Source organism: Callorhinus ursinus, unplaced genomic scaffold (assembly GCF_003265705.2).
Source record: "Callorhinus ursinus isolate GAN/ISIS: 27379988/994484 unplaced genomic scaffold, GSC_fseal_2.0 scaffold5, whole genome shotgun sequence".
Classification (NCBI taxonomy): Eukaryota; Metazoa; Chordata; class Mammalia; order Carnivora; family Otariidae; genus Callorhinus; species Callorhinus ursinus.
This window is the reverse complement of record NW_027397067.1, coordinates 48100978-48128073: the sequence shown is the minus strand read 5'-3', so window position 1 is coordinate 48128073 and position 27096 is coordinate 48100978. Positions and strand designations below refer to the sequence as shown.

At 35.8% G+C, this 27096-nt stretch overlaps 1 protein-coding gene across 4 annotated transcripts in view; it reads left to right on the top strand.

The window, feature by feature from the left end:
• The window catches only part of RRM2B (ribonucleotide reductase regulatory TP53 inducible subunit M2B), a 36524-nt gene extending 10782 nt beyond the window's left edge, over positions 1–25742 (top strand). For all 4 annotated transcript variants that reach the window (XM_025870935.2, XM_025870933.2, XM_025870937.2 and 1 more), the window contains 7 exons: positions 4629–4745; positions 5514–5647; positions 6265–6359; positions 10056–10189; positions 14555–14659; positions 16376–16489; positions 22967–25742. In XM_025870935.2, coding sequence (XP_025726720.1) covers positions 4629–4745; positions 5514–5647; positions 6265–6359; positions 10056–10189; positions 14555–14659; positions 16376–16489; positions 22967–23119 — 852 coding nt within the window. In that variant the 3' untranslated portion in view covers positions 23120–25742. The remainder of the gene's footprint in view (positions 1–4628; positions 4746–5513; positions 5648–6264; positions 6360–10055; positions 10190–14554; positions 14660–16375; positions 16490–22966) is intronic.
• Positions 25743–27096: the final 1354 nt, after the last annotated feature.

Here is a 27096-nt window from a genome sequence, read left to right as displayed (position 1 = left end):
ATTTTTAGATAGACTTTTGATTTGCTATGACCAAATAAGACTAGTCTTTACTTATGGCCAGCAGAATAAATAAAATTGCGTCATGGCCAAAAAAGGAGAGTGAACTCTTTAGGGACCCTGCTTTCCATTGAGAGACTTAGCTGCTCGTGCAGAAGGAGCTGGTGGCGAATTTCACGGCTCAGGCAGTGCATCTCACTGCAGGGCTGCCCTCAGAGCTCCTCCGAGGCCGGCCCTGCCCTCAGTCCCATCACACCTGGCCCTGCTGCCCCAGCGGTCAGCACGGCTGTAGATGCTGTGTGTTAGCATGGCATTTTCCTCCTAGCAAATGAGTCAATTAGAAAATACTTGCTGGTTTGGCAAGGACAGTTGGTCATGTAAGTGGTTGCTCTGTAGTCTACATGAACCCACAGATAGTCATTGTCTTCCTCTTTGAATGTGATGGATGATACCTGCATTGCATACTTGTTCTGTGTGTATGTGTTTATTTATCTATCTAAATAGATAAGTGGATATATCTATTTAGATAGATATATTTGGACCTGTCTATTTTTTCAGAAGATTGTTTTTATACACATAAACATGCACTGTTAAGAATGCAGGCTCTGGAGCCAGATTGCCTAGGTACATATTCTTTTTTTTTTTTTTTTCAATTTTTTTCCTTTTTTTTTATTGTGTTAATCACCATACATTACATCATTAGTTTTTGATGTAGTGTTCCATGATTCATTGTTTATGTATAACACCCAGTGCTCCATGCAGAACGTGCCCTCTTTAATACCCATCACCAGGCTAACCATCCCCCCACCCCCCTCCCCTTTAGAACCCTCAGTTTGTTTCTCAGAGTCCATAGTCTCTCATGGTTCGTCTCCCCCTCCGATTTCCCCCCCTTCATTCTTCCCCTCCTGCTATCTTCTTTTTTTTGACATATAATGTATTATTTGTTTCAGAGGTACAGGTCTGTGATTCATCAGTCTTACACAATTCACAGCGCTCACCATAGCACGTACCTTCCCCAATGTCTATCACCCAGCCACCCCATCCCTCCCACCCCCGCCACTCCAGCAACCCTCAGTTTGTTTCCTGAGATTAAGAATTCCTCATATCGGTGATGTCATATGATACATGTCTTTCTCTGATTGACTTATTTCACTCAGCATAATACCCTCAAGTTCTATCCACGTCGTTGCAAGTGGCAAGATTTCATTCCTTTTGATGGCTGCATAATATTCCATTGTATATATATACCACATCTTCTTTATCCATTCATCTGTCGATGGACATCTTGGCTCTTTCCACAGTTTGGCTATTGTGGACATTGCTGCCATAAACATTGGGGTGCATGTAACCCTTCGGATCCCTACATTTGTATCTTTGGGGTAAATACCCAATAGTGCAATTGCTGGATTGTATGGTGGCTCTATTTTCAATGTTTGGAGGAACCTCCATACTGTTTTCCAGAGTGGCTGCACCAGCTTACATTCCCGCCTAGGTACATATTCTGACTCTCCCACTTACTAGCTATAACCTCTCTGTGCATCCTCATTGGAAAACTGAGCTTAAGGGTACCTGGTTCCTTGGGTTATCATAAGGATTAATGAGATGAGTCTCATGGATGAGATAAATGAGATGTTTAGAATGCCACATGGCACTTAGTGAGCCCTAAATAAATGTAAGCTATAGAATGAGGGAGATTTACATTAGAAATTAGAAGGCATCAATTGTTGAAGCTTTGATGACACTGATTTTACCCATTTATCCACCTGTGTTATATTGTTAAAAATCTTTGTTATACTGTAGTTAACATACAGAGCAAAAAACCCCAAACAAAATAAAAACCCAGTATTATCAAATTGGGTCATACTGCTTGGCACGCCTGACCGTTCTTAACTGTGGTTTTCTAGGATGTGTCTTTTAGATATAGTTAACAGAACAAATGGAGTACACAGGTGGCTTTTTCATTCATCATGTTAAAAAGCTACTGTAATACCTGGGTTTCTTGAAATTCATTTGAAAATTACTTGCATCTTTTAGCAAATGTAATACATGTTGTATTATGACTAAGAAACACTAATTAAAAAATTAAAATACACAGGCTGGTACATATTTTGTTTATTTAAATATACATTTTAAAAGAAAGTCAAACACATATAGTTCCACATGTTTTTCCTTTAAATAAATTATGTCAGCTTTAGACTCCATTGTTTTATCTGTGGTTTAGCTTTATTCCTAAATTCGCTGGTCATCAGAAAGCTTGATTCAGAAGAAAAAGTCTAGGGTTTTGGATTTTTCTTTTAAAGCTACCAGACAATTCTAATAACCAGCAGTTTGGAATCAATATTTAGGAAGTGAAATTGAGGATTTGTTCAAAGGAAGTAAAACTGGAAAGGAAGGTTTACGTTTTAAGAATGGGAGATGACCAATGTAGTATAAATGAAATTTATAAGACTTTTTGTTTGAAGTTGAGTGTTCGAAGAGGTAAGTTTAATATTTGAGTGAGCATATTATAATACAAAATTTAATATCAGGAGTATAACACATAAAAACTAGGAAGGTGTGCTTCAGTTAACCCTGAGTTGAGCTCTTAAGGGAATAGGACCTGATATTTAGCTTGCATGTTTTAAAAGATACATACATATACCCCCTAACCCCACTGTATCTCCAACACTTATTTTTTTTAAAGATTGATTTATTTATTTGAGAGAGGGAGAGTGGGGGATCGGTGGGTGACAGAGGGAGAGGGAGAATCTCAAGCATACTCCCCACTGAGAGCCCAATGTGGGGCTTGATCTCACCACCCTGAGATCATGACCTGAGCCAAAATCAAGAGTCGGACACTTAACCGGTTGAGCCACCCAGGTGCCACTCCAACACTTATTACAGTGTCTGGCATGTAATAGGTACTCAGGAAACATTTAAAGAATAAAGAGGAAGAATAACAGGAAAAAGAATTTCAAAAAAGAACACAAATAATGAAATATTAATCCTTTTTGGAATGGTTAAAGAGATTAAGGCTTTGTTAGAATAAATAAAAGGACAAAGGACAGCTATATATTTCAAATGTTTATGAAGTTATTGTGAAAAATACTTCAGAGATCTTCCTAAGACAAAATAATATGTATAAGGTACATTTAAATACTATTTTAAATTGTAGATTCCATCAAACTCTAGAGTGCCTTACTCTTTTAATTCCAAGGACTAGTTCTAAACTAGTTCTAAACATTTTTTTAAAGATTTTATTTATTATTTGACAGAGACACAGCAAGAGAGGGAACACAAGCAGGGGGAGTGGGAGAGGGAGAAGCAGGCTTCCCGCTGAGCAGGGAGCCCGACACGGGGCTTGATCCCAGGACCCCGGGATCATGGCCTGAGCTGAAGGCAGACGCTTAACGACTGAGCCACCCAGGCGCCCCCTAATAAACATTTTTAAAAATATTTCTTTTTTTTTTAAAGATTGTATTTATATGAGAGAGCACAAGCAGGGGAAGGGGTAAAGGAAGGGGGAGAATAGACTCCCCACTGAGTTTGGAGCCCACGTGGGGGCTCCATCCCAGGACCCTGAGATCATGACCTGAGCTGAAGTCAGATGCCCAACTGACTGAGCCACCCATAGGCTCCCCATTCTCAAAAATATTTCTATTCCCAGAGGAAGCCATACCTGTAAAGTGCTTTAAAACCTAGTTTGTTGGGGTACCTGGGTGGCTCAGTCGTTAAGCATCTGCCTTCAGCTCAGGTCATGATCCCAGGGTCCTGGGATCGAGCCCCACATAGTGCTCCCTGCTCCGTGGGAGGCCTGCTTCTCCTTCTCCCACTCTCTCTGCTTGTGTTCCCTCTCTTGCTGTGTCTCTTTCTGTCAAATAAATAAAATCTTTAAAAAATAAAAATAAAACCTAGTTTGTTACATGCCTGATATTATTTTCTGGGTATAAAAGTAGATTAGCTGGCAGTAAAGTAGCAGCTACTATTGCTTAACAGGTAGCTAATCTAACACTACAGTAAGTATTATATGTCGTGTTAAAGCCATGGTTGCTGAAAGTCATTAGTTTATTCTGCCTCAGTTAGCCAGAATATAGAGTCCTTCAAAATGCTTTTATTTTATTGTGTTCCTTTGTATAGTCTTAGTCAGTTATAGGTTGCTACAATAACACCTTAGACTGGATGGCTTATAAACAACAGAATTTTATTTCTCACAGTTCTAGAGGCTGGGAATTCCAAGATCAAGTCTCTGGCAGATTTGGTATTGGGTGAGGTCCCTGTTCCTGGTTCAGAGATAGCTGTTTACTTTCTGTGTTTTCACATGGCAGAAGGGGTGAAGAAGCTCTCTGAGGACTCTTTTATAAGGGTACTAATCCCATTCATGAGGGCTCCACCCTCATCTAATCACCTTCCAAAGACTCCATCTACCTCCAAGTACCATCACATTAGGCATTAGTTTCGAATATATGAATTTGGTGGGGGTGGGGGCGGGACATGAACATTCAGTCTGTAGCAGTTATGTTAACATTTTCTCCTCTTTCACATTTTACTGCTAATGAGTTGTCCATCCCTAACTTTGAGATGGAAGTTAGTTTTCCAAACACTGAGAAGAATTAAACACCAAGTTAAAATTTTTGAAAATCTTTTTATTTCAGGTTGACTTATCAAAGGATCTCCCTCACTGGAACAAGCTTAAATCGGATGAGAAGTATTTTATCTCTCACATATTAGCCTTTTTTGCAGCCAGTGATGGAATTGTGAATGAAAATTTGGTAAGATTTTTGTTGTATTTCTGTTCCCTTTCAGTAGCTAAATGATGATAATGGCAGTAAGATGATTAGACTAAGCCTGAAAAATGACTTCTAGGAAATGAACTAGATATAGCTTAACTTTCAAAGATATTTTTCTGGTGAAGTGTCAGAGAAAAGGATACATTTCTCCCATTTGACCAGCAAAATATCATGAAATCAAGCATATTGTGCCAATCAAAATTACTTACAATGCAAAGACATGAGTTTGATTTTTACCCTTAGATAGATAGTAATCTTAATAGAATGCCTGCACCTTAATAACCCTTCTGGAGCTCTGTAATAAAGCACTGCATTCTGGCTCCCCATTTTTAAACTTGTATTATGGTTGGCCAGGAGGCATACTTTCTTGTTAAAGAGAGAAAGATACAAACTTTCATCATGAATTAGAAGGGGCTTCAATCGATCTGTCTGCTGTTAGGGAAAATAAAGACTTAAGGTCAATTTTACAAAGCAAAGGAATTTTTGATAGCCGTTCTGAAATTTACTTGGCTTTATAGGAAGTATCCCCACCTATTAGGTCAATTCATTTAATTGCCTAAGAATACATTATGTAACTAATTTATTGTGGAGGATTGATAGATAATACTGCTTAAAATAATCCATAAATTCTGTGTAACCTCTTTGTGGCATGACAGGTAATTTTTAAGTGATAATTCTGGTGTCCAGGTTCTGATTTGCAGTGTTTAATGAGAGTCCACAGAATTGGATATGTTTCCCTTATTTTTGTAGGTGGAACGCTTTAGTCAGGAGGTACAGGTTCCGGAGGCTCGCTGTTTCTATGGCTTTCAAATCCTCATCGAGAATGTTCACTCAGAGATGTACAGTTTGCTAATAGACACTTACATCAGAGATCCCAAGAAAAGGTATTACCACTGGGATTTTATTTACAAAGGTTTATGCTATTGCTTATGTTAAGAGCAGAATTTACTCCAAAACCAAATGTTAGGGGAAAATTATTCAAATGTTTTCTATCGTCTAATAATGTGTTGGGTTAAAAAAGCTTGTATAGAACCAGTTCATCTTTGGATATTATAGTATAAAAACTGTTTTTTTTTAAAGATTTTATTTATTTATTCATGAGAGACAGAGAGAGAGAGAGGCAGAGGGAGAAGCAGGCTCCCAAGGAGCAGGGAGCCCGATGTGGGACTCGATCCCAGGACCCTGGGATCATGACCTGAGCCGAAGGCAGACGCTTAACCATCTGAGCCACCCAGGCGCCCAGTATAAAAACTGTTTATTAGCACATTCTGTTTAGAAATTGAATACTGACTTTAGTCAATTTTATATCAAACTAGATCCAAATCACTAATTTGAATTTTAGTTTTATTTCTATACTTTCTGGACATGCAAAAATACAGAAAAACAGCAGATCTGATAGCATATCATAGGGTTGCAATTATTACTGATGATTAAACTAATGAAAATTTATTCTGATTAAGAAAAACAAGTGAATAGCTTTGCCATTCTTTTGTTTTTACAGGGAATTTTTATTTAATGCAATTGAAACAATGCCATATGTTAAGAAAAAAGCAGACTGGGCCTTACGATGGATAGAAGATAGAAAATCTACTTTTGGTAAATAGCTTTAATTTAAAAATGATCAAATTTGCCTCAGTTGACATAACACTTTTTATGTGGTGTGACTATCAGGTACTAATCAAAGTGCCAGAATGGAAAGGGAGTACAAATGTCTCCTCGTCCACCTTTAGTAGAATCATTATTCCTAAAATAATCTAAAGTTGTTATCTATTTTGTTTAATAAGTTGAAAGTTGAAAGGTTAAGATGTCAGTACATAATTATAGGTAAATAAAAGTCACTTAGAATCTGACAAGAATATTGTAGCAATCACAGTTTGTCTCTGCTTTCATGAATGTTTATTTAAGGGAGTTAAAGCAAGTCAAAGTCACATTTTTTCAGAGAACAAATATGTAATTTCTGAAAAACTATACATAGTAGTTGCTCAATAAATATTTAATTTAATTAAAATAGTCAGATACTTCATTTGAATAGCTCTAAGTACCTGTCTCATCTATTTCATAATTAGTGGTCTTTACTTTCTGGTTTTATTCATTGTGGGGGAAGCAAGTCTCAAAATTTTTGGTCTCAGGACTTCTTTGTATGCAAAAATTATTGAGGACTCTCCTATTGGTGTGGGTTATTGATATTTCCATATTAGAAATTAAAACAAACTTAAAAAATTATTTATTAATGCATTTAAAAGTATAGTAAAAACCCATTATATTTTATTATAAATAACACATATTTATGAAAAAGCACTACATCCCCCCTCCCCCAAATTTTGCTTTTAAATGTCTGACTTAATAGAAGACAACTGGATTGTATCTGCTTCCACATTCAATTTATTGCAGAATATTGTTGTAGTTTCTTGTATAGTTATGAAGAAAATCCAGTCTTATTCAGATGTGTAGTTAGAAAAGGGAAGACTGTTTTACCAGGCTTCTCAGATTATTGTGGATATGTCATGTAGCCTCTGGAAATCACCACTGTACACTCATGTGAGAAATGTAGTAAAAAAAATAAATAGTGCCTTAGCATTATTATGAAAATAGTTTTGACCCCATAGACCTCCTCAGTCTGTGGATTTGCAGGGACCCACTGGAGCACATGTTGAGAACCAGTGATGTAGAGTAAGGTATGGGGCAAGCCTGTTATATATCAGGGAAGAAATAGATATGTTTGCATTGCATTCAGTTCATTTCAAGAATGAGAAAAGTGATGGCTCTCAATATGCATAAAAATTATCTGGGAGTTTGCAGAAAACCCCTGCAGAATCCTGGTCCTCACCAGAGAGTGATTTCAGAGGACCAGGTAGGACCGAGGAATCTGCATTTTATACCCAGCTGATTTTCTCACAAGTGGTTTGAGAAACACTGGCTTTAAGGAAAAAAGGAGAGAAATATAAAGGTGTTCAGTATGCATTGAAAATAGTATGGATAGGTACTGATGGAAAATGATCAAGAGGCTTGCAGCTAGCATGTATTTTGTAACTACAAAAGAAAGCTAGAGAGAAAATAGAGGAGGGTGGCAGTCACCATGGGACAACAGCGGGGCTCCAGGTAAATTCTCCATATTGCTTGCTCTCAAGGGAAACCCATGCTGCAGATGCAGAAAAAGCATTGGACAAAATTCAGTATCCAATTATGATAAAAACTCTCAAAAAAGCAAGTATAGTGGAAATATACCTCAACATGATAAAGGCCATATATGACAAACTCACAGCTAATATTATACTCAATTATGAAAAGCTGAACGTCTTTCCTCAAGATCAGGAGCAAGACAAGGATGCCCACTCTCACCACTTTTATTCAACATAGTATTGGAAGTTCTAGCTGGAGCTATTAGGCACAAAAAGAAAAAAAAAAAAAAAGGCATCCAAATTGGAAAGGAAGAAGTAAAACTCACTATTTGCAGATGACATGATATATATAGAAAACCCTAAAGACTCCATAAAAAAAACTATTCAGTGAAGTTGCAGGATACAAAATTAGTATACAGAAACCTGTTGTGTTTCTATATAAGAATAATGATGAACTATCAGAAAGAGAAATTAAACAATCCCATTTACAATTGCATCAACAAGAATAAAATTCCTAGGAGTAAATTTAATCAAGGAGATGAAAGACCTGTATACTGGAAACTCTAAGACATTAATGAAAGAAATTGAAGACACAAATAAATGGAAAGATAGTCCATGCTCATAGATGGAAAGAATCAGTATTGCTAATACAGTGTAAAATATAGTAATCTATATGTTAAAATAAGGACAGACCTTCATCTTAAAAAATATAATCTAAAGAGCCATTTTTATTTTCAAGAATCAGCAGACCATAGTGATTTATTATATTTTGTATTTAGTATATAGTACACTAAAGATTCTTCTCAAGAATTCCTTCTACACAGTATATACTCAATAAGTACTTATTTAATTTACATTTCTTCTGTTATTCTTTTCAATGTGACTTTTAAAATTGTGTCTGTAAAAAAATAAAATGCTACAGAAGTTTTCCTGATGTTTTGGGCTACTAATAGACAAGAATTTAATATAATTGATCTGATTTGATTTATTTAAGATAATCAGGGAAAAGAGTGAGGACAAACCAGAGCACTATTTGGAGATTGCCAGAAATATTTAAGAAATATTTAAATTTAAGTCATCTTTCTTTTTGAAATTTAAATATAATTACCTTTGTTCTGGAAGTTATAAGTATTCTGGATCAGATTTTAGCAGTTTTCATAGAATGAATAGTAATGTCTTTTATCATCTAGTGCTTAGATATTTTTCATTGATTCAGTTCAGAACACATTTATTAGGCACCTGCTCTGTGTTTGGTCCTGAAACAGTACTGGGATACAAGCTATGATGTTATTGATGAAACAGGCCTGTAGTTGGTTCAAGCACTCAGCTGCCTTTATCCTGTAGTCTTGGAGACCAAACCTTTCTCCCTAGACAGACATGTATATAAATATTTCTCTTGAGCATATGCAATGTGGTGACATTTGTTTGGGTTAGACTTATAATCAACCCCTAGAGACAGTGTTACAGATATGGTTCCATTATAGACCTTTTAGGAGATGGGTTTCTGAAAAGTCCTTGCCTAACAGTGAGTAACCTTTGAAATTGGGCCTTATATATTTAGCAGAAGATAGTATTTTTGCTTATGTGATGGGATATTTTATCCAACAGATATTCTCTTTAGCTGGGGTCATATTTTTTTTAATTACAGATGCATGGCAATGTTTTTTGAAATGTTTACTGCTAATCTGTAAGATATCTTAGGTTTCTAAAAATAAAAACCTCAGCAACTTCCCTTTCCACAACCATAAAGAGGGAGACATTTGTCATAAAATCTTATCTTCTACTCTCTATTCCAATACATGCACACACTTATGTGCACATACTACACTCATAGGCATGTGTGGTGCACAGATAAATCACTTCTTTTTTTTTTTCTTTCTTTTTTGAGTAGGGAAAGATCTCCTTTGTCCAGATACCAAGACCAATAGGACTCCAATGTCTGATATAAGATTTGAAGTAGACATACCTACATACCTAGTAGATCGAGGTGGCGTATTTCCTCCTCTGAAGACCCTTGGCCACGGCACTAATTTGTTGATTTTGTTTCTTGGTAAAATAGTTGTGACATTGGTATAAATATATATGTAAAAATATGTGTATTTTATAGATGAGTGTTTGAAAATGTCGACAGGGTGTGATATTTCAGGAAATAAAATTATTTTATGTCTCCCAGGGGAAAGAGTTGTGGCTTTTGCTGCTGTAGAAGGAATTTTCTTCTCAGGATCTTTTGCTGCTATATTCTGGCTAAAGAAAAGAGGTCTCATGCCCGGACTCACGTTTTCCAATGAACTCATCAGCAGAGATGAAGTAAGGAATGAAGTAGTCTTCTAGTTATATTTGTATTCATATTTGGTGTTCATTTATTTTTCTTTCCCCTGGAAAATGCTGATGATGACACAGATATCCTGGTAATCAAAACAAAGTAGAAAGTAATTTCTTCCTCGGTTTTTAAGAATTGTGTTTTTCTCCTGACTCTTACTGTCCCTCCTCAGTCTCCCCTGCTCATCCTTAAATATCATCAAATCCTGGGTTCCCACCTTGGCCTCTTCCTCACTGTACATGACCTCCTGGCTGATCTTATCTATTTCCCTGGGATCAGCTACCATGTAGATGCTCGTTAACAACCCAAACCTGAGCGCAGACATTCTTTCCTGAGCTCCAAAGCCAGGTGTTCAAGTGCATGTTAGTTTCTCCTGAAAGGCTCCACAGGTATCTCAAACCTAATATTTTAGAAATCAAACTCATCATCTTTCTCCCCAAATTTGTTCTTCCGTTTTCCCTGTCTCATTCAGTGATGCTACCTTCTAACCAATCATCCAAATTTGAAATCTGGGTGTCATTTTAGATTGCTTTTTTCTTTCTCAGCCCCATCCAGCCAGTAACTAAATCTTGTCTCCCTTTGCCTGCGATAATGTTTCCATCTTCCTGCCTTTTTTTTTTTAATCTGTTGATCACCTTCTTACAAGTGGCAACTCAAAACTTCCCTGACTCAATTAGATAGAATTGACCCCTCTTTCCTTTATGTATCCCTTTGAAACGGGAATCTGCCCCTGTCTGAGAGTCCATAACACGTACTGCACTTCTTAACCTCTCTCCTCTGCTGGACTCTAGGCTCCCTGTGTGCAGGCACCTTGTCTTATTTTTCTTCCTGTTCTCAGGGTTTAGCCCATCACAGCCTTCAGTTCACATGTATGGACTACACTAATCCTGGCCCCTCAGCTTGTTTCTAAGTGACCTTGTCAAGTTATTAACTTCTTGGAGCCTCAGTTTCTTCAACTATAAATCTTGACAGGGTTTTTTATAATAAAATAAACTGGTATGTGTGAAAATAGTTTGTAAGTGCCATAAAATGCTTTGTATAATTTTGGTTGTTTCCTGCCTTTCAGTTTCTAATAATTTTTATCATAAATGTCATATGTGGTGTAATAGAGAATTAAGAGAATAAAATCACTCAATCTTAACAGAGATAATCACTTTTAGTATTTCATTGTATTTCTTTTTAGACAGTTTTCTACATTTAAACCTATGTAGATATATATGAACATCGTAATTTTATAATTTGAAATATTCTGCTTTTTTCATATTTTTGTGAGCTGAGTTTTTTTAACAGAACATTGTGAGCATTTTTCTATGAAATCAAGCATTTTTTGGAAAGAGTAGTTTTAAAAGAAGTGGTTTGTTAGATAATATTTTAATGAAACAATCTATCATTTGACTATTCTATACTTGAAAATTTAGTTTTTTTCCAGGTTTTTTGTTTATTCCTTTTGCTATAATGTAAAATGAGTATCTTTTGTGTATAAGCTTTATCCCAATTTCATATTATTTTCCTTAGCTAGATTGCCTAGAAGTAGAATTACTATGTTATTAGGTATGAACATTTTGAAGGTTATTCATACTAATTTGCAGATTTCTTCCCAGAAATTTGATAGAAAGCCCCACCCAGGAACATGTGAACATGTCTTTTCTTACCATAACCTTACCAGAATTTGGATTTATGTTTTAGATATTTGACAAAGTTGATACGGGTAAATGGTTTCTCATTGTTGGTTTTATTTGCATTTATTTGATTACTACTTAGAGTGAACTTTTTTCATAATGGCATTAGTCATTTGTATCTTTTTCTATATTTACCTATTCTTGTCTCTTGCCTCTGTTTCTGTTGATATATATTCCTAGTGCATAGAGACTTATAGGGCTCTTTCAATAAGTGTTTATTTATTGAATTTGTTATATTTATTGTATGAATATAATATAAAATATTTTTGTCATATTTTTGTAAATATTTTCCCAGTTTGTCCTTTGCGTTTTTTTTTTTTTTACTCTTATTTATTTATTTGACAGAGAGAGACACAATGAGAGAGGGAACACAAGCAGGGAGAGTGGGAGAGGGAGAAGCAGGCTTCCCATGGAGCAGGGAGCCCGAAGCGGGGCTCGATCCCAGGACCCTGGGATCATGCCCTGAGCCAAAGGCAGACACTTAATGACTGAGCCACCCAGGCACCCCAGTCTTTTGCTTTTTAATTTTATTTTTTCTTGTAACATACAAAAATCTGAAGTTGATGTGATCCACTTTTAGAGATTAGTTAAGTAATCACACCTATTTTCCTCCTGACTTTATAACATCTAGCTCTGTAATACAATTGGACTTTGTTTAGTATAAGTATAGAATTTAATATAAATGTAGTATAGGATAAGTGAGAATTTAATTTTATTTCATACCCTCAGGAAATTTTTCTAGTTCTCTTTGTTAAGTAATCCATCCTTCTCCATTGACTTGTGATGTCTTCTTTATTATTTATTAAGGTTTTTAAATGTACTAAAATCTGTTTTGGGGCTATCTTTTTCTTTTCATTAACCTATATGTCAAATTTAGTGCCAAACATTTTTTTTTAAGGAGGGGGAGGGGCAGAGGGAGAGGGAGAGAGAATCTCAAGCAGGCTCCATGCCTGGCACAGAGCCTGACGCATGGCTTGATCTCACAACCCTGAGATTATGACTTGAGCCAAAATCAAGAGTGGGACGCTTAACCAACTGAGCCACCCAGGAGCCCCCAAACACTTTTAATTATTGTAGTTTTTTATGTTTTGATAACTAGTAGGATATATCTCATAACTTTCCTATTAAAACTGTTTTTACAAGATTCTGTCCATTTATACTTCCAGGTTGATTTTTTAATTGAAATACATTTGACATAATATCATGCCAATTTAAGATATATAACATGTTAATTTTCTACATTTATATATTGTGATACGATTGTTGATTTTGTTTTATATTATAGCGATAATTGGCACCTCTATGACGTTACTTAATTATCCTATTATCCTTTCTTTTTAGTTGTTCAAATAATTAAGTTCTAGTCTCCGATTCTTTTAACTAAAAACAATCCTATTGAGATTTTGATTGGAATTGCTTTGAACCTCAAAATTAATTTTATTCACTTATTGATTTAACAATATGAGTGCCTACCTTTGATTTACTCATCTCTGTAATAGGTAGCTGGCTATCAGTTCTAATCAACACTTTCTTTAACAGCTTTCATGGTTTATTTGAAATTCAGCCTTTGGTAATTTGAAGTATCCTCTTGAGTCCAGTCTGGGAAAAATGTTTGCCTACAAATCTACTAAAGATTAGCCGTTCAAAGAGGTTTTTCTCTGATGGTTTCTTCTGGGAATGATAACTAGGAAAATAATCCTCGGAATACAACCATTGATTTGAGTCTTATCTTTCATTTGGCTTTGGTTTTTGTTGATTTATTTAGAAAAACCCAAGCGTACACTGATTTGTAATCCTTTAAGTTGCACATTCCTTCATCCTCCTTATCCCTTGGTGGCTTACAAAATTATTTCTTTTTCTTTGTAGTTAGAAATGTTCATTGATTCTGCCTTGCTTAATTTTACCGTCTCTAGCTTAATTTTGTTTGGCATGGCATCATCTTTCTCTGTCTCTAGCCTCTTTTCTTTTTTTGTTTTGACTTTTTGCAATTACTTCTGTTGTTTTCAGCTTTATACCATCTGTTCTGTGTTTTGGAATCCTGATTAATGTAGGTTGGATCTCCTTGCTCTGTTCTGTATTTAACGCTCTATCCCATTTCTTGCATTTGCATAACGATTCTGTTCTCAAGGTGCTTCACGAGTTTATTTTCTTCTTTGGTTATCTGCAGTGTCATTTCTGCTGTGTACAGCTTCAGATAGCATTCTTAATTCTTCCCATTTTCATTGCACTGAATTTATTTTTATCTTGAGCCATTCTTATTTAATATAAATGTTGTCTTTTTTGAAATCTGAATTTCACCCTTTCTTTACACACTTACTGTTTTCAATCATTTCTTAATATTTTTAGACATTAGAAATGAAAGAATTTTCATTTCAGCCCTTGCCTTGTTTTCCTTTCCAAAATGATTTTGGTTGCAGATTTGTTAATAATTCATCTTTCATGTTGACAAATTAAGATTTGCTGGCACTGAAAAATTTTCATGATAGGTTATTATAACTGGCATTTTAATAAGATTTGAGGGAAAGTAGTTCCTGGTACTATGACTCCCTCTTCTAGCTTCCAGAAATTCTGTGTTGCATTCCTAGAGCCTACTTTCTATGATGCCTGACACATGACAGAGTAAAAATAGGTGATTAAACATTCTTTGACAATGGTATTTTTCTTCTCTTTTAGGGGCTTCACTGTGACTTTGCTTGCCTGATGTTTCAATACTTAGTAAATAAGCCTTCAGAAGAAAGGGTCAGGGAGATCATTGTTAATGCTGTTGAAATTGAGCAGGTAAGCAGGGAAGCTTGTATGATTAGCATATTCTCTTTTTTCTCTGATGTTTATACCATTATTGTATTGGGTTGACTCAAGAAATTGCCACTTATAGGGTCAAAGCAAATATCCACAATTATATAGTCAACCTGACAGTATCAACAGATGATGCATTTCAATTATTATGTCAGTTTATAATTTGGTTTGTAAGTAAATGTTATATGTTAAAATTTTATGTATACTAAAATCTATTTCAGGACTGTTTTTTTCTGTCTCGTTGATCTGTCACATTCTATGCCATAGCAAACTATTTGAATTACTTTAGCTTTAAATTTTTTTTTAGATTTTCAGCTACTGAAGGGCAGTGACGGTTTCTTGTTTGTTTTGTATGTTCAAAACCGAGCAAGGTATCTAGCTTGAAGCGTGAACTAAATGTTTATAGAATTAGTAAATCAATGAATTAGCGAATAGTAAAACTTAATATATAGAATGTAAAATCTCTAACTACAAAGACCTAGATGTTCCACTTAGGATGTTTTTTTATCATTTGAAGGAACTAGTTCAAAAGTAAAATTTAAAAAAAAATTTTATTATGTTCAGTTAGCCAACATATGTACATCATTAGTTTTTGATGTAGTGTTCAACAATTCATTAGTTGCTTATTAACACCCAGTGCTCATCCCAACACATGCCCTCCTTAATGCCCATCATGCACTTACCCCATCCCCTACCCCCCTCCCTTCTGTAACCCTCAGTTTGTTTCCCGGAGTCCAGAGTCTCTCATGGTTTGTCTCCTTCCCTGATTTCTTCACAATTTTCCCTCCCTTCCCCTGTGGTCCTCCACTCTATTCCTTACGTTCGCATATGAGTGAAACCATATGATAATTGTCTTTCTGCTTGACTTATTTAGTAAAAAATAAGTTTTCTAAACTCTTTTAAAAAATACTGTATAGTTCAATAGCTGTGGTTTTCATATTGGGAAGGAGAAAATGCATAAAATGCATTTTGGTATTTTTAATCATTTTGAGAATTAAATTCAAATGGTTAATGTTTTTATTTTAATTTTTTTTTATTTTTAAAAGTGGGGAAGAGGGGCAGAGGGAAAAGCAGTCTCCCCACTGAGCAGGGAGCCCGATGTGGGACTCGATTTGGGACTTAATCCCAGGATCCTGAGATCATGACCTGAGCTGAAGGCAGATGCTTAACCGACTGAGCCACCCAGGCACCCTAATGTTTTTATTTTTCTCCTATTAACACTTTACCAGTGTCTTTCAATATAGATGGAGTTCAATTTATCTCCCAACCCCCACATCCATTTTTATTTTTTTCTCATTTTCTTTGTTAAGTGTGTTTCTGTCTTTCCCAATTCCCTTCCATAATCATGTTCCCCACAGTGATCATCTTTGGTGAATCTTTTTCCAGATATTTCAGAACAAAGTATCTCACTTTTTTTTTGATGGAGAAAGCCTTAGGGTCCCATAATGCTACTGTGTAAAATACCAATAGTTTGATAGTTTCAATTTGCTTAGGCTATTTGGGAATGTGAAATACTGTGAATAGTAATACCGCAAACATTTTTAAACAAGTGGACATTGCCATGTTGAAAGAATTTACTTTTAGTATACTTTCCTCAGGGACTTAGAAGATTAAAAAACTAAAATCCTGTTTTTATTTGGAAAATATGTATTTATTGTTCTATCTCTGTATTTTATTCTGTTTTTGTTCACATCTCAGGAGTTTTTAACAGAAGCCTTGCCAGTTGGCCTCATTGGAATGAATTGTGTTTTGATGAAACAGTATATTGAGTTTGTAGCTGACAGATTACTTGTGGAACTTGGATTCTCAAAGGTAAGGTATTTAAAAATGTATTACTACTAGCTAAAATGTTATGGCAAGTAAGGCCACTAAAATACTGTATTTCATTGAAAACATTTGTTACATACCAGTTTACTTTTAAAATGTCTGTGATAGCCTTTTAAAATGTCTGTGATAGCCAAACTAATTGCATGATCAGATTGGTCTTATGAAATCCTTTGAAACTTGGAGTTCATAACAGAAGTAGGAGGCTGATAAATCTTAGAATTAATAAGCTCAATAAATTACTTGTAATAATTATAGGTATTTAATAGGATTATCTTTAAATAAATTGGGTTTATTATGCATATATATATGTTTACCCTCATAAATCCCCATGGGTCTATGTTGTAATTTTTATGTTAATATTTTTTAAAGGATTTATTTATTTTAGAGAGAGAGAGAGAGAGAGCTCGAGTGGGGGGAAGGGCAGAGAAAGAGGGAGAGAGAGAACATCCTCAAGCAGACTCCCTGCTGAGTGTGGAGGCCGCCATGGGGCTCAATCCCAGGACCCTGAGATCATGACCTGAGTTGAAATCAGGAGTCTGCCTCTTAACTGACTGAGCCATCCAGGTACTCCATATTAGTATTTCTTTTAAGGCCTGTTTATCTTTTATTTGTTTAGTAAGATTAGTCTATGAGAAATTAATATTTGTATTTTTTTATTTTTTTTAAATATTTATTTATTTATTTGAGAGAGAGAGAGAGAGCTTGGTGGGGAGAGGCAGAAGGAGAGGGAAAGAATCTTAAGCAGACTCCAAACTGAGCGCAGAGCCCCATACAGGCTCCATCTCATGACCCTGAGATCATAACCTGAGCTAAAACTAAGATGCTTAACTGACTGAGCAACCTGGGCACCCCTGAACTTTTAAATATGAATAGTTACTAGGAAGACATTAACTCTCATAATTTGACCCTTTGAACTCAGTTGTCTTTTAAGTTATTTTTTATTTTGTTTATCAGAGATAATATACCTGAATTTCATAAAGAGGTATGCCTCTCACATAACAGATGGAGGTTGCAGCCAGTCTACCTGGGTTGCAGTCCTGGTTCTGCCACCTTCTTGCTATATGATCTTAAGCAAGTTGCTTAACCTCTTATCCCCATTTCTTCATCCATAAGAGGGAGATGATAATAATAATACTTACCACAAAGGATTGTTGATGAGTTGGTATACTTAAAGCACTTCAAATAGTATCAGACATACAGTAAATTCACACTAAGTGGTCATGTTGTATTCACCGTAATTGGAACATTCATAGAACTTTACTATGTACTCTAATACGATGATAATTAGAAATTATAGGTTTTAACTTCTTAGCATGGAAATGTAAGTTTAAATTGTATTTAATGAGACGCCTTATGAAATCCATGATGCTGGAGTAAATCATTACCTTTCTCAGTAATGCATTTATATTCTGGTAACCACAGAAATACCGTCATGAAAGAGTCAGGTAGGACAAAGCTTTTTGTAAGATGAACTATATTTTATTATTTTAGTTATAAAATTCTGTGTTTACTGATAATTGGAGAAATCAAGATTATAATTGCATTAGTGTGATCTCTTAAATTTATAAACTGTATATTTTTAAAAATTGTGTTTGTTCGGGCTCCTGGGTGGCTCAGTCGTTAAGCGTCTGACCTAGAGCTCAGGTCATGATTCCAGGATCCTGGGATCGAGTCCCACATCGGGCTCCCTCTTCGGGGGGAAGCCTGCTTCTCCCTCTCCCACTCCTGCTTGTGTTCCTGCTCTCGCTATCTCTGTTTCTGTCAAATGAATAAATAAAACCTTTAAAAAATAAAAAAAAAATAAAAATTGTGTTTGTTCTTAAGTTATACCAATATGTTTGTTACAGGAAAATTAATTTGCTCACTTGAGCCTTACAGTGAGCTCACTGTCCTTTAACTGACCACCATATCCTTACTCTCTTACATCCATGTTCTCCTGACTTTTAGAAAACTGTGGGCTCCTGGGCCTAATTTTCCCTTTGGGAACTTGATCACTGTAGATCTATAAAACATCCCGCCTACAGAAGAAAATCTAAACATAGTATGAAATGTCATTTTTCCACAGGCCTTCAACATATCTCAATAAATTCCAAAAAGCAGAAATTATATAGACCTTTTAGATTTTAATGCAGTAAAATTAGAAATTAACAATGAAAGATTGCCAAAAACTTCTGTCAATTGAGAAGATATCCTTTAAAATGAGATTAAAATGAAAATATAAATAGAAAATATGAACTAAATGATGGTAAAGTTACTGTATATCAAAACTTGTAGAATGCAGCTAAATAGATCCTCAAAGGAAAAGTTAAAGCCTTGAATGTGTATGTTAAGAAAACAAGACAGTTTAAAATACATGAACTACACTTTGAAATCAAGGAACTAGAAAAAGAACTGTTCTTTTTTTTTTTGTACATAGATTTGTTCTTTTCTTTTTTTTAAATTTTTTATTGTTATGTTAATCACCATACATTACATCATTAGTTTTTAATGTAGTGTTCCATGATTCATTGGTTGTGCATAATACCCAGCGCTCCATGCAGAAAAAGAACTGTTCTTATAATGACAGTTTTTGGCAAAATAAGAGATTCAATTAACAAATGGTTGTCATTTATACAGAATTCTAAGTAGGAGCCATATTAATGATGTTTTCAACTTCTTTTTTAGTTTGGGATACTTCTGTGTGTCAAAAACAAGCCACTAAATTTATTTTTTGGTATTAGTGAAATGTAGTTGACATACGGTGTGATATTAGTTTCAGGTGTGCAACTGACTGACAATTCTATACATTACCCAGTGCTTCCCATGATAAGGGTGGTTACCACTTGTCACCATGCAATGTTATTACAATATTATTGGCTATATTCCCTGTGCTGTACTTTTCATCTCCGGACTGACTTATTTTATAGCTGAAAGTTTGTACTTTTAATTCCCTTCACATATTTCACCCATCCTTCCCCCTCCCCCTCCCCGGCTGTCACCAGTTCATTCTCTGTATTTAGGAGTCTGTTTCTGGTTTTTTGTTTGTTCATATGTTTTGGGTTTTTTTTAGATTCCACGTAGAAATGAAATCATATGGTATTTCTCTGACTTATTCCACTTATGATAATTCCCTCTAGGTCCATCCATTTTGTCACAGATGGCAGGATCTCATTCATTTTTTTAAAGATTTTACTTATTTGAGAGAGAGCACAAGTCAGGGGGGGAAGGGCAGAGGGAGCAGGAGAAGCAGGCTTCCCGCTGAGCAGGGAGCCTGACGTGGACTCGATCCAAGGACCTGGGATCATAACCTGAGTCAAAGGTAGACACTTAACCGACTGAGCCTCCCAGGAGCCCGGATCTCATTCTTTTTTATGCTCAGTAATATTTCAGTGTGTGTGTGTGTGTGTGTGTGTGTGTGTGTGTGTGTGTGTGTGTGTACATACATATCTTCTTTATCCATTCTTCTGTTGATGGACACTTGGGATAGATTCACACATCTACTGCTGTTGTAAATAATGCTGCAGTAAACATAGGGTGCATATATCTTTTCAAATTTGTGTTTTTGTTTTCTTTGGGTAAATACTCAGTAGTGGAATTACTGGATCATATGGTATTTCTGTTTTCAAGCTTTTGAGGAAACTCCATATGGTTTTCCACAGTGGGCTACAACAGTTTACATTCTCCAGCTACAGTGCATGAGGGTTCCCTTTCTCCACATCCTCACCAATGCTTGTTATTCCTTGTCATTTTTTTTTTAAAAAGATTGTATTTATGTATTTGAGAGAGAGTGAGCATGAGAGCAAGAGAGCATGAGCCGGGGTGGGGGGTGGGGGGACAAGGGAGAAGGAAAAGCGGACTCCCAGTGGAGCAGGGAGCTGGGTGCGGGACTCGATCCCAGGACCCTGGGATCATGACCTGAGCCGAAGGCAGACACTTAACCGACTGAACCACCCAGGCGCCCCTACCCTTTTTTTTTTTAAGGAGTTTTATAGTTTCAGGTCTCACATTTAGATCTTTCATCCATTTTGAGTTTATTTTTGTGTTTGGTGAAGGAAAGTAGTTCAATTTCATTCTTTTGCATGCAGCTGTCCAGTTTTCCCAGCACTCTTTATTGAAAAGACTATCTTTTCCTCATTGTATATTCCTCCCTCCTTTGTCGCAGATTACTTGAGCATATAAACATGGGTTTATTTCTTGGCTCCCTTTCCTGTACTTTTGATCAAAGTGTCTATTTTCTATGCCAGTACCATATTGTTTTGATTACTGTAGCTTTCTAGTATATGTTGAAATCTGAGATTGTGGTACCTCCAGCTTTGTTTTTCTTTCTCAAGATTGCTTTAGCTATTCAGGGCCTTTTGTGGATCCGTACAGATTTTGTGAAAAATATGTGCATTTAATTTAACTCTGTCCTAGTTACCTTGTCCATGTCATGGATGATTTAAATCAGGTTTTTTGGAAGGCCCCCACTTTTAAAGTCCAGTGAATCTGTAACTATTGGTTCAGTGCTTTTTTCACGATATCGTGCTAGTTCAAATTTTCACTCCGTCTTAGCATATCATTTCCGACAGGCAATGTCACTGAATTCTATGACTCAACCACACACAGCATATGATCTTTTGTTGAACCTATATATATATATGTGTGTGTGTGTGTATATATATAGTTTTTATAATATATTTTATTAAGATAATTAAGCTTTTTATTAAGATATAAGTCACAGAGCATGCAATTTACCTATTAACAAACGTACAGTTCAATGGTTTTTAGTAAATTCACAGAGTTGTACAACTATCACAACAGTCTGTTTTAGAATATTTTTAGCACCCCACAAAAAGAAACTCTATACCCATTAGCAATCAGTCACTTTCCTTTCTTTCCCGCTCCTCCGCCTCAGCCCTAGGCACCACTAATCTAATTTCTGTCTCTTTAGATTTGCCTATTCTGTATATCCCATTTCATATAAATGCAATCATACAATAAATGGTCTTTTGTGGCTGGCTTCTTTCCTTAGTATGTTTTCAGGGTTCGTTCATGCTGTGGCATGTGTCAGTACTTTATTCCTTTTTATAGCCAAATAGCATTGTATGACTATACCAAATTTTATTTATCCATTTATCGGTTGATGGACATTTCAGTAGTTTTGGCTCTTATGGCTATTATGAATAATGCAAATATGAACATTCACTTATAAGTTTTCTGTGTGGACAGATTTTTTCTTTTTTTTTTTTAAGATTTTATTTATTTGACAGAGAGAGACACAGCGAGAGAGGGAACACAAGCAGGGGGAGTGGGAGAGGGAGAAGCAGGCTTCCCGCCGAGCAGGGAGCCCGATGTGGGGCTCAATCCCAGGACCCTGAGATCATGACCTGAGCCGAAGGCAGACGCTTAACAACTGAGCCACCCAGGCGCCCCTGGACAGATGTTTTCATTTCTTTTGGATATATAACTACAAGTGAAATTCCTGGGTCATAGGGTAACTCTTTTTAATTATTAGAGGAACTGCCAGACTATTTTTCAAAGCAATGGCGCCATTTTACATTCAGGAGTGTATGAGGGTGTCAGTTTCTCCACATCGTCACCAGCACCTGTGATCAGTCTTTTTTATTATAGCCATCCTAGTGGGTGTGCAGTAGTATCTCATTGCAGTCTTGATTTGCATCTCGCTAATGAGTAATGATTTTGAGCATCTTTTCATGTGTTTCTTGGTGTTTGTATACCTTCTTTAGAGAAATGTCTATTTGTCTATTCAGACCCTTTGCCCATTTTTAATTGGGTTATTTGAATATATTCTTATCTGTGGTGTTCATAATCCCTGCTGGAATACTCCTAAATTCAAAAATCCTATTTTATTGTTCCTCATGGATCACTGAAATGTTTCATGGTTTTTCATCAAGCTGTATCACCGAGTCTGCTTCTTGAATTCAGAAGTAGTAAAAAAGCTTCTTGTTAACTAACCTATATTCCACTTTTTGTTTGGAAACATCTATGGGTAGCATTTATTCTATCTTTTCTCATCATGATTCCTTAACATCAATGTGTTAATTATCTGTTATGAACTAAGGAGACATGTTTAGGTTCACAGTACATTATTGGTAATTCAGTATTTTGTAGTATCATGTATATGTGACTACCTAATGGTTATACCCACCTGTGTAAAGGTCTGTAATATATAGGTGTACTGGATCTCTCAAGCTGCAAAAACATTTTAGTTTGGTATTAAATTTTTCATTTCTGCAGTAATACATGTTTTCTTTCTCTTCTTAAAATACCAGAAATGCTAGTATAGTTTCTTAAGGAGGTTAGTGGGTGATCTCAGTTGTCTTACAATTTATCAGCCTTGAGTGCCTCTAGGACCTTCTGGAATAATGGATCCTATAGGTGACTAGACAGGTGTTAGGAGACCTGAGCTTGTTAGTTATCTGTTGTCTTGTGGGTGTGATTAGGCTTCTTCAGAATGTCTAATGACATGTCTTTTCTTTTTAGGTTTTTCAGGCAGAAAATCCCTTTGATTTTATGGAGAACATTTCTTTAGAAGGGAAAACAAATTTCTTTGAGAAACGAGTTGCAGAGTATCAACGTTTTGCAGTCATGGCAGAAACTACAGATAATGTCTTCACCTTGGATGCAGATTTTTAAAACCCTTCCCATATATAAACCTACCACTGGTAAATAGCAGTCCATTTTTCTTTGCTTTAAAAAAACAAAAAAACAAAAAAACAAAAAAACAAAAACTTGAAGTACCTCCTTTAGGGAATAGAAGTTTGCTCAAGAGGAAATCTAAAACCAAATTTCATTCAAGTTGGATTTATATAAATACACTCTAATTTTCCTGTTTAACAACCAGCGTGTGACTTAAATGCTTTTGTTTTGTCACTAAAATATAAGGTGGTATTATGTAGCGGTTAAGACCATGAGGTGAGGGGCAGATATGAGTTCGACATTCTACCCTTACTACTTGTGTGATTCTTGGCAAGTCAGTTAATCTCTCTAAATCTCAGTGTGCGTATCTTTAAAATGAAAGTAATAGTAGGTCCTAAATTTATCACGTGGATATGAGGATTAAGCCACAAAATAAATGCTTAGCCAATATTAACACCACCACTACTATTACTACTTACTAATAGTGTTAATTATGGTGATGTTGTGATAAAATGCTCCCCTGTCCTCCAAGTAATTGTGATTCTAGGTCTTAAGATCTAGATTAAATCTTTGTATTTTTAATGTTTGAGGGAGAATATAAAGATTTCATTTAAAAGATTATAATTCTCATTAACTTGAGAATAACTTCTTTGAAGGCCTCAGCATGTGGTAAAGGAAATTTCATTCTTAGTTGCTTTGGGCAGGATACTTATGAAGTGGAATTCAGGAAGTTGTCCTGGTAGTTGACCTTGTTAAGTAAAATGATTCTCCTCCTTTGGAAATCAAAATAGTCACTATTGCCAGACATAGCCCTGAAATGTTTAAAGCCCAGGTGAATTAGCTAGAATACCATTTCCCAAAGAGTATTCTAAGAGCTGTTAGCCCCTCTATAGATATTTTGTGGGGGGGGGGGAGGGGAAGGGGATTCTGTGGTCAGATGAATCTGGGAAATGTTTATCCTCCCTTCCTCTTTAGAACATACAGTTCAGTACATCGAAGACAGAGAATTCTGCAGTACGTAAGCTTATTCCCCCCTGCATGTCCCAGACTGACTTTATACGAATCTGTTTTTCACCTGTTAACATCTTACCTACCTGGTATTCCTCAGAACATAGGTTGGAAAAAGTTGGCCTAGAACTATGGCCTTCAGAGGAAGGAGTTGGGGACTGAGTTAAGGAGACCTGGCGGGCGCTACTGAACCCTTCATAGTTGTGCCCGCCTGAGTAATGTACCTGAGACTTACCTCGGCTGTGCTTCTTCAATACTCTTTAAACTCTTTTATGCTGTTACAAGGTGTAAGTCCAAATAATGGAACTATGCCTCCAGTACAGTAGCCCATAGACACAGGTCTCTGCAGAGGAGACTGGGTGAGGAGAGTCCGGGAACCCCTCGTTATCATTAGGAAGAGTCAAGAGGTAGCCTGAGCCCCCCAAAAACAGTGTGGTTCTCCACTTACAGCACATTTTTATAAAATTCTGCAACCTAGAATTTAGAGATTTTCACTGTGCATAAATGTTTGCTCCATTCATTCGGCAATTATCTAATTGACTTTATAAAACTGGGAGTTCTCGAGTGTGTGCAAGAGGAGCATGTCATAGCTTTGTTAGGGAGAAGGTCCGAAACTTGATATATTTCCACCTATGACAAGGCCATTTATTTGTTCAGTTTGTTCTGTGCTGCAGAGTTGGCCAGCTGTTTTTATATTTTGTGTCCTCTCGGGTGATCCCACAACAGCCTTTGGAGTTTGAAGAGCTGCTAGTATTGACATTTTACTGATGGGGGAGAGTGAGGCTCAGAGAAGTTAAATGACTTGGTCAAGATCTGCTCATAGCACTGTCCCTACAGGAGAATTCATTTTTCTTAGAGATTATCATCTTTCTTGTATTTAGTCCTTTACATCCATCTTGATGTGATTTTGTCTTTCCTCATTCAAGTATCATGTACTTTAATCAAGGTGTTATATAAATTATTTAACTATATTCAGGTAGTATGTTCAAAGATGTGTCTACTACTATACAAAAACTGAACGTTTAAAATTGACAATATCTGCAATGATATCAGAATGAAAGAAAAAAAGATTTCAGTGCATATTCCCATTGTTTTGAATTCACATCTTTCTCATAGGTAATGGCAGGTGCCTTAATATGAAGCTTATTTATAGTAGCAATAAACCTAACTGTATTGAGATGAAGAAGTTTTATTACTGAAATACTGGATTTTTAATACACTGGTTTATTACATTCGGTGTTCTAGATCCTTTTCCAGGCCTCCAGGTTGCATATTTATTTATTATGTTTAGTATTTTGGTTCTTAGCTCTTAAGGAGTGAAGCAATTATGGAATCTCTTTTTAACTTTCAGGTAAAGAAAAAATTCAGAGTATGTTTACAACTTTTTTTTTAACAGCCACATGTATTTAGATCATTGTTACAGTAGTTAAGTTCATTATTTAGGAATATAAAAACTTGTAGTTCATGACAGATTGCACCTATTAAACATATTTCATTGTAGTATGTAGAATCGTGATTTGGAAAGATTTGGGAAGACAGACCCAGTGCTTTCAGACAAGACTGCTTTGTTGTTCAGTTACATACAATAATAAACAATTACTTTTACATACAAGCTTACTCGAGTCCTGTCTTAGTTGTCTCATTTTGGAACATCAAATTTTTCTGCTGCTTTTGCCATTTTATTTTTTATTCATAAAAACATGATTACAGTTGACCCTTGAACAACACGGAGTTAGGGACACCATCCCCCCTGTGCAGATGAAAATCTACATGTAGCCTTTGACTTCCCCAAAACTTAGCTACTAATAGCCTACTGTTGACCAGAAGCCTTACCAATAACACAGTTGACTAACACATATTTTGTGTTATATGTATTATATACTGTATTTTACAATAAAGTAAGCTAAAGAAAATGTTATTAAAGTCATAAGGAAGAGAAAATACATTTACAGTCCTGTCTTCTATTTATTGAAAAAAATCTGCATTTAAGTGGACCCATGCAGGTCAGACCCATGTTGTTCAAGGGCCAACTGTATGGAGAAAACAGCAGTTTGCATATTAAAAAAAAAACAACATTATTTGATACTCAGAATTTTGCATTTACATTTAAATATGCTAACAGTGTCATGGAATCCCCAGATTGCATTTGTACAGATTAAGCTAAAGGCTAAATGTCACTAACTGATTTTCAGTGATAGAGAAATCTGCTCATGGGCTACGTGAAAGCCAGCTTAGTCCTATCATCAGGTATTATGTTTTTCAACTAAATTGAGTGATTTGGCAGCCAACTCAGGAACTCTTCCTCGGCGGAATCTGTATGAGTGGCACAGAAGGGAAATCTGTATATCTTTGTTTTTCCCGCCCTTTAAGTAATCTCCTTTTTAGACAATTACAAGTTTGCAGGAAAACTTGATATTCCTAGGGCCTTAGGAAGAAAGGATTTAAGCCTTCAAATTTGGGGCTTAATTCTGTTAAGGAAAATATAGGTGAAAATGGAAGGTTAGAGAATGGCTGTTTGTACAGAGAACGATGTAACAATTCAGGCTTTCTAAGTTCACAAGACTGTTAACTTATGCATTTGACTCTTATAAATATGTCTTGATATTTCCAAATGTATGGTAATTTAGCGAAGTTATTTGGTATCTACTGTGTATATAGAGAGCTTTATTAGGTGTGGTGTACCTAAGTCTTTTTGCTAAAATACATTATGGTCAATCAAGCCAATCCTGCCTATTTAGAATTTGGGTTTTTTTTTTTTCCAAAGAAATAAGTTGTTATTTTTTTGGTTTAGTGTGTTGAAATAAACTATATCATAGCTACATCATTTTGTGTTTCTCCTTTTTGAGTAAGAGTATTTGTTTATAAGTGCAGGGGCTACCCTACTCAAGGAATGTGTATATTTTCTATTTGTGTATACAGATAAATACATATTGGTATTACTTTGTTCAGCTCTACCCCCCCACACA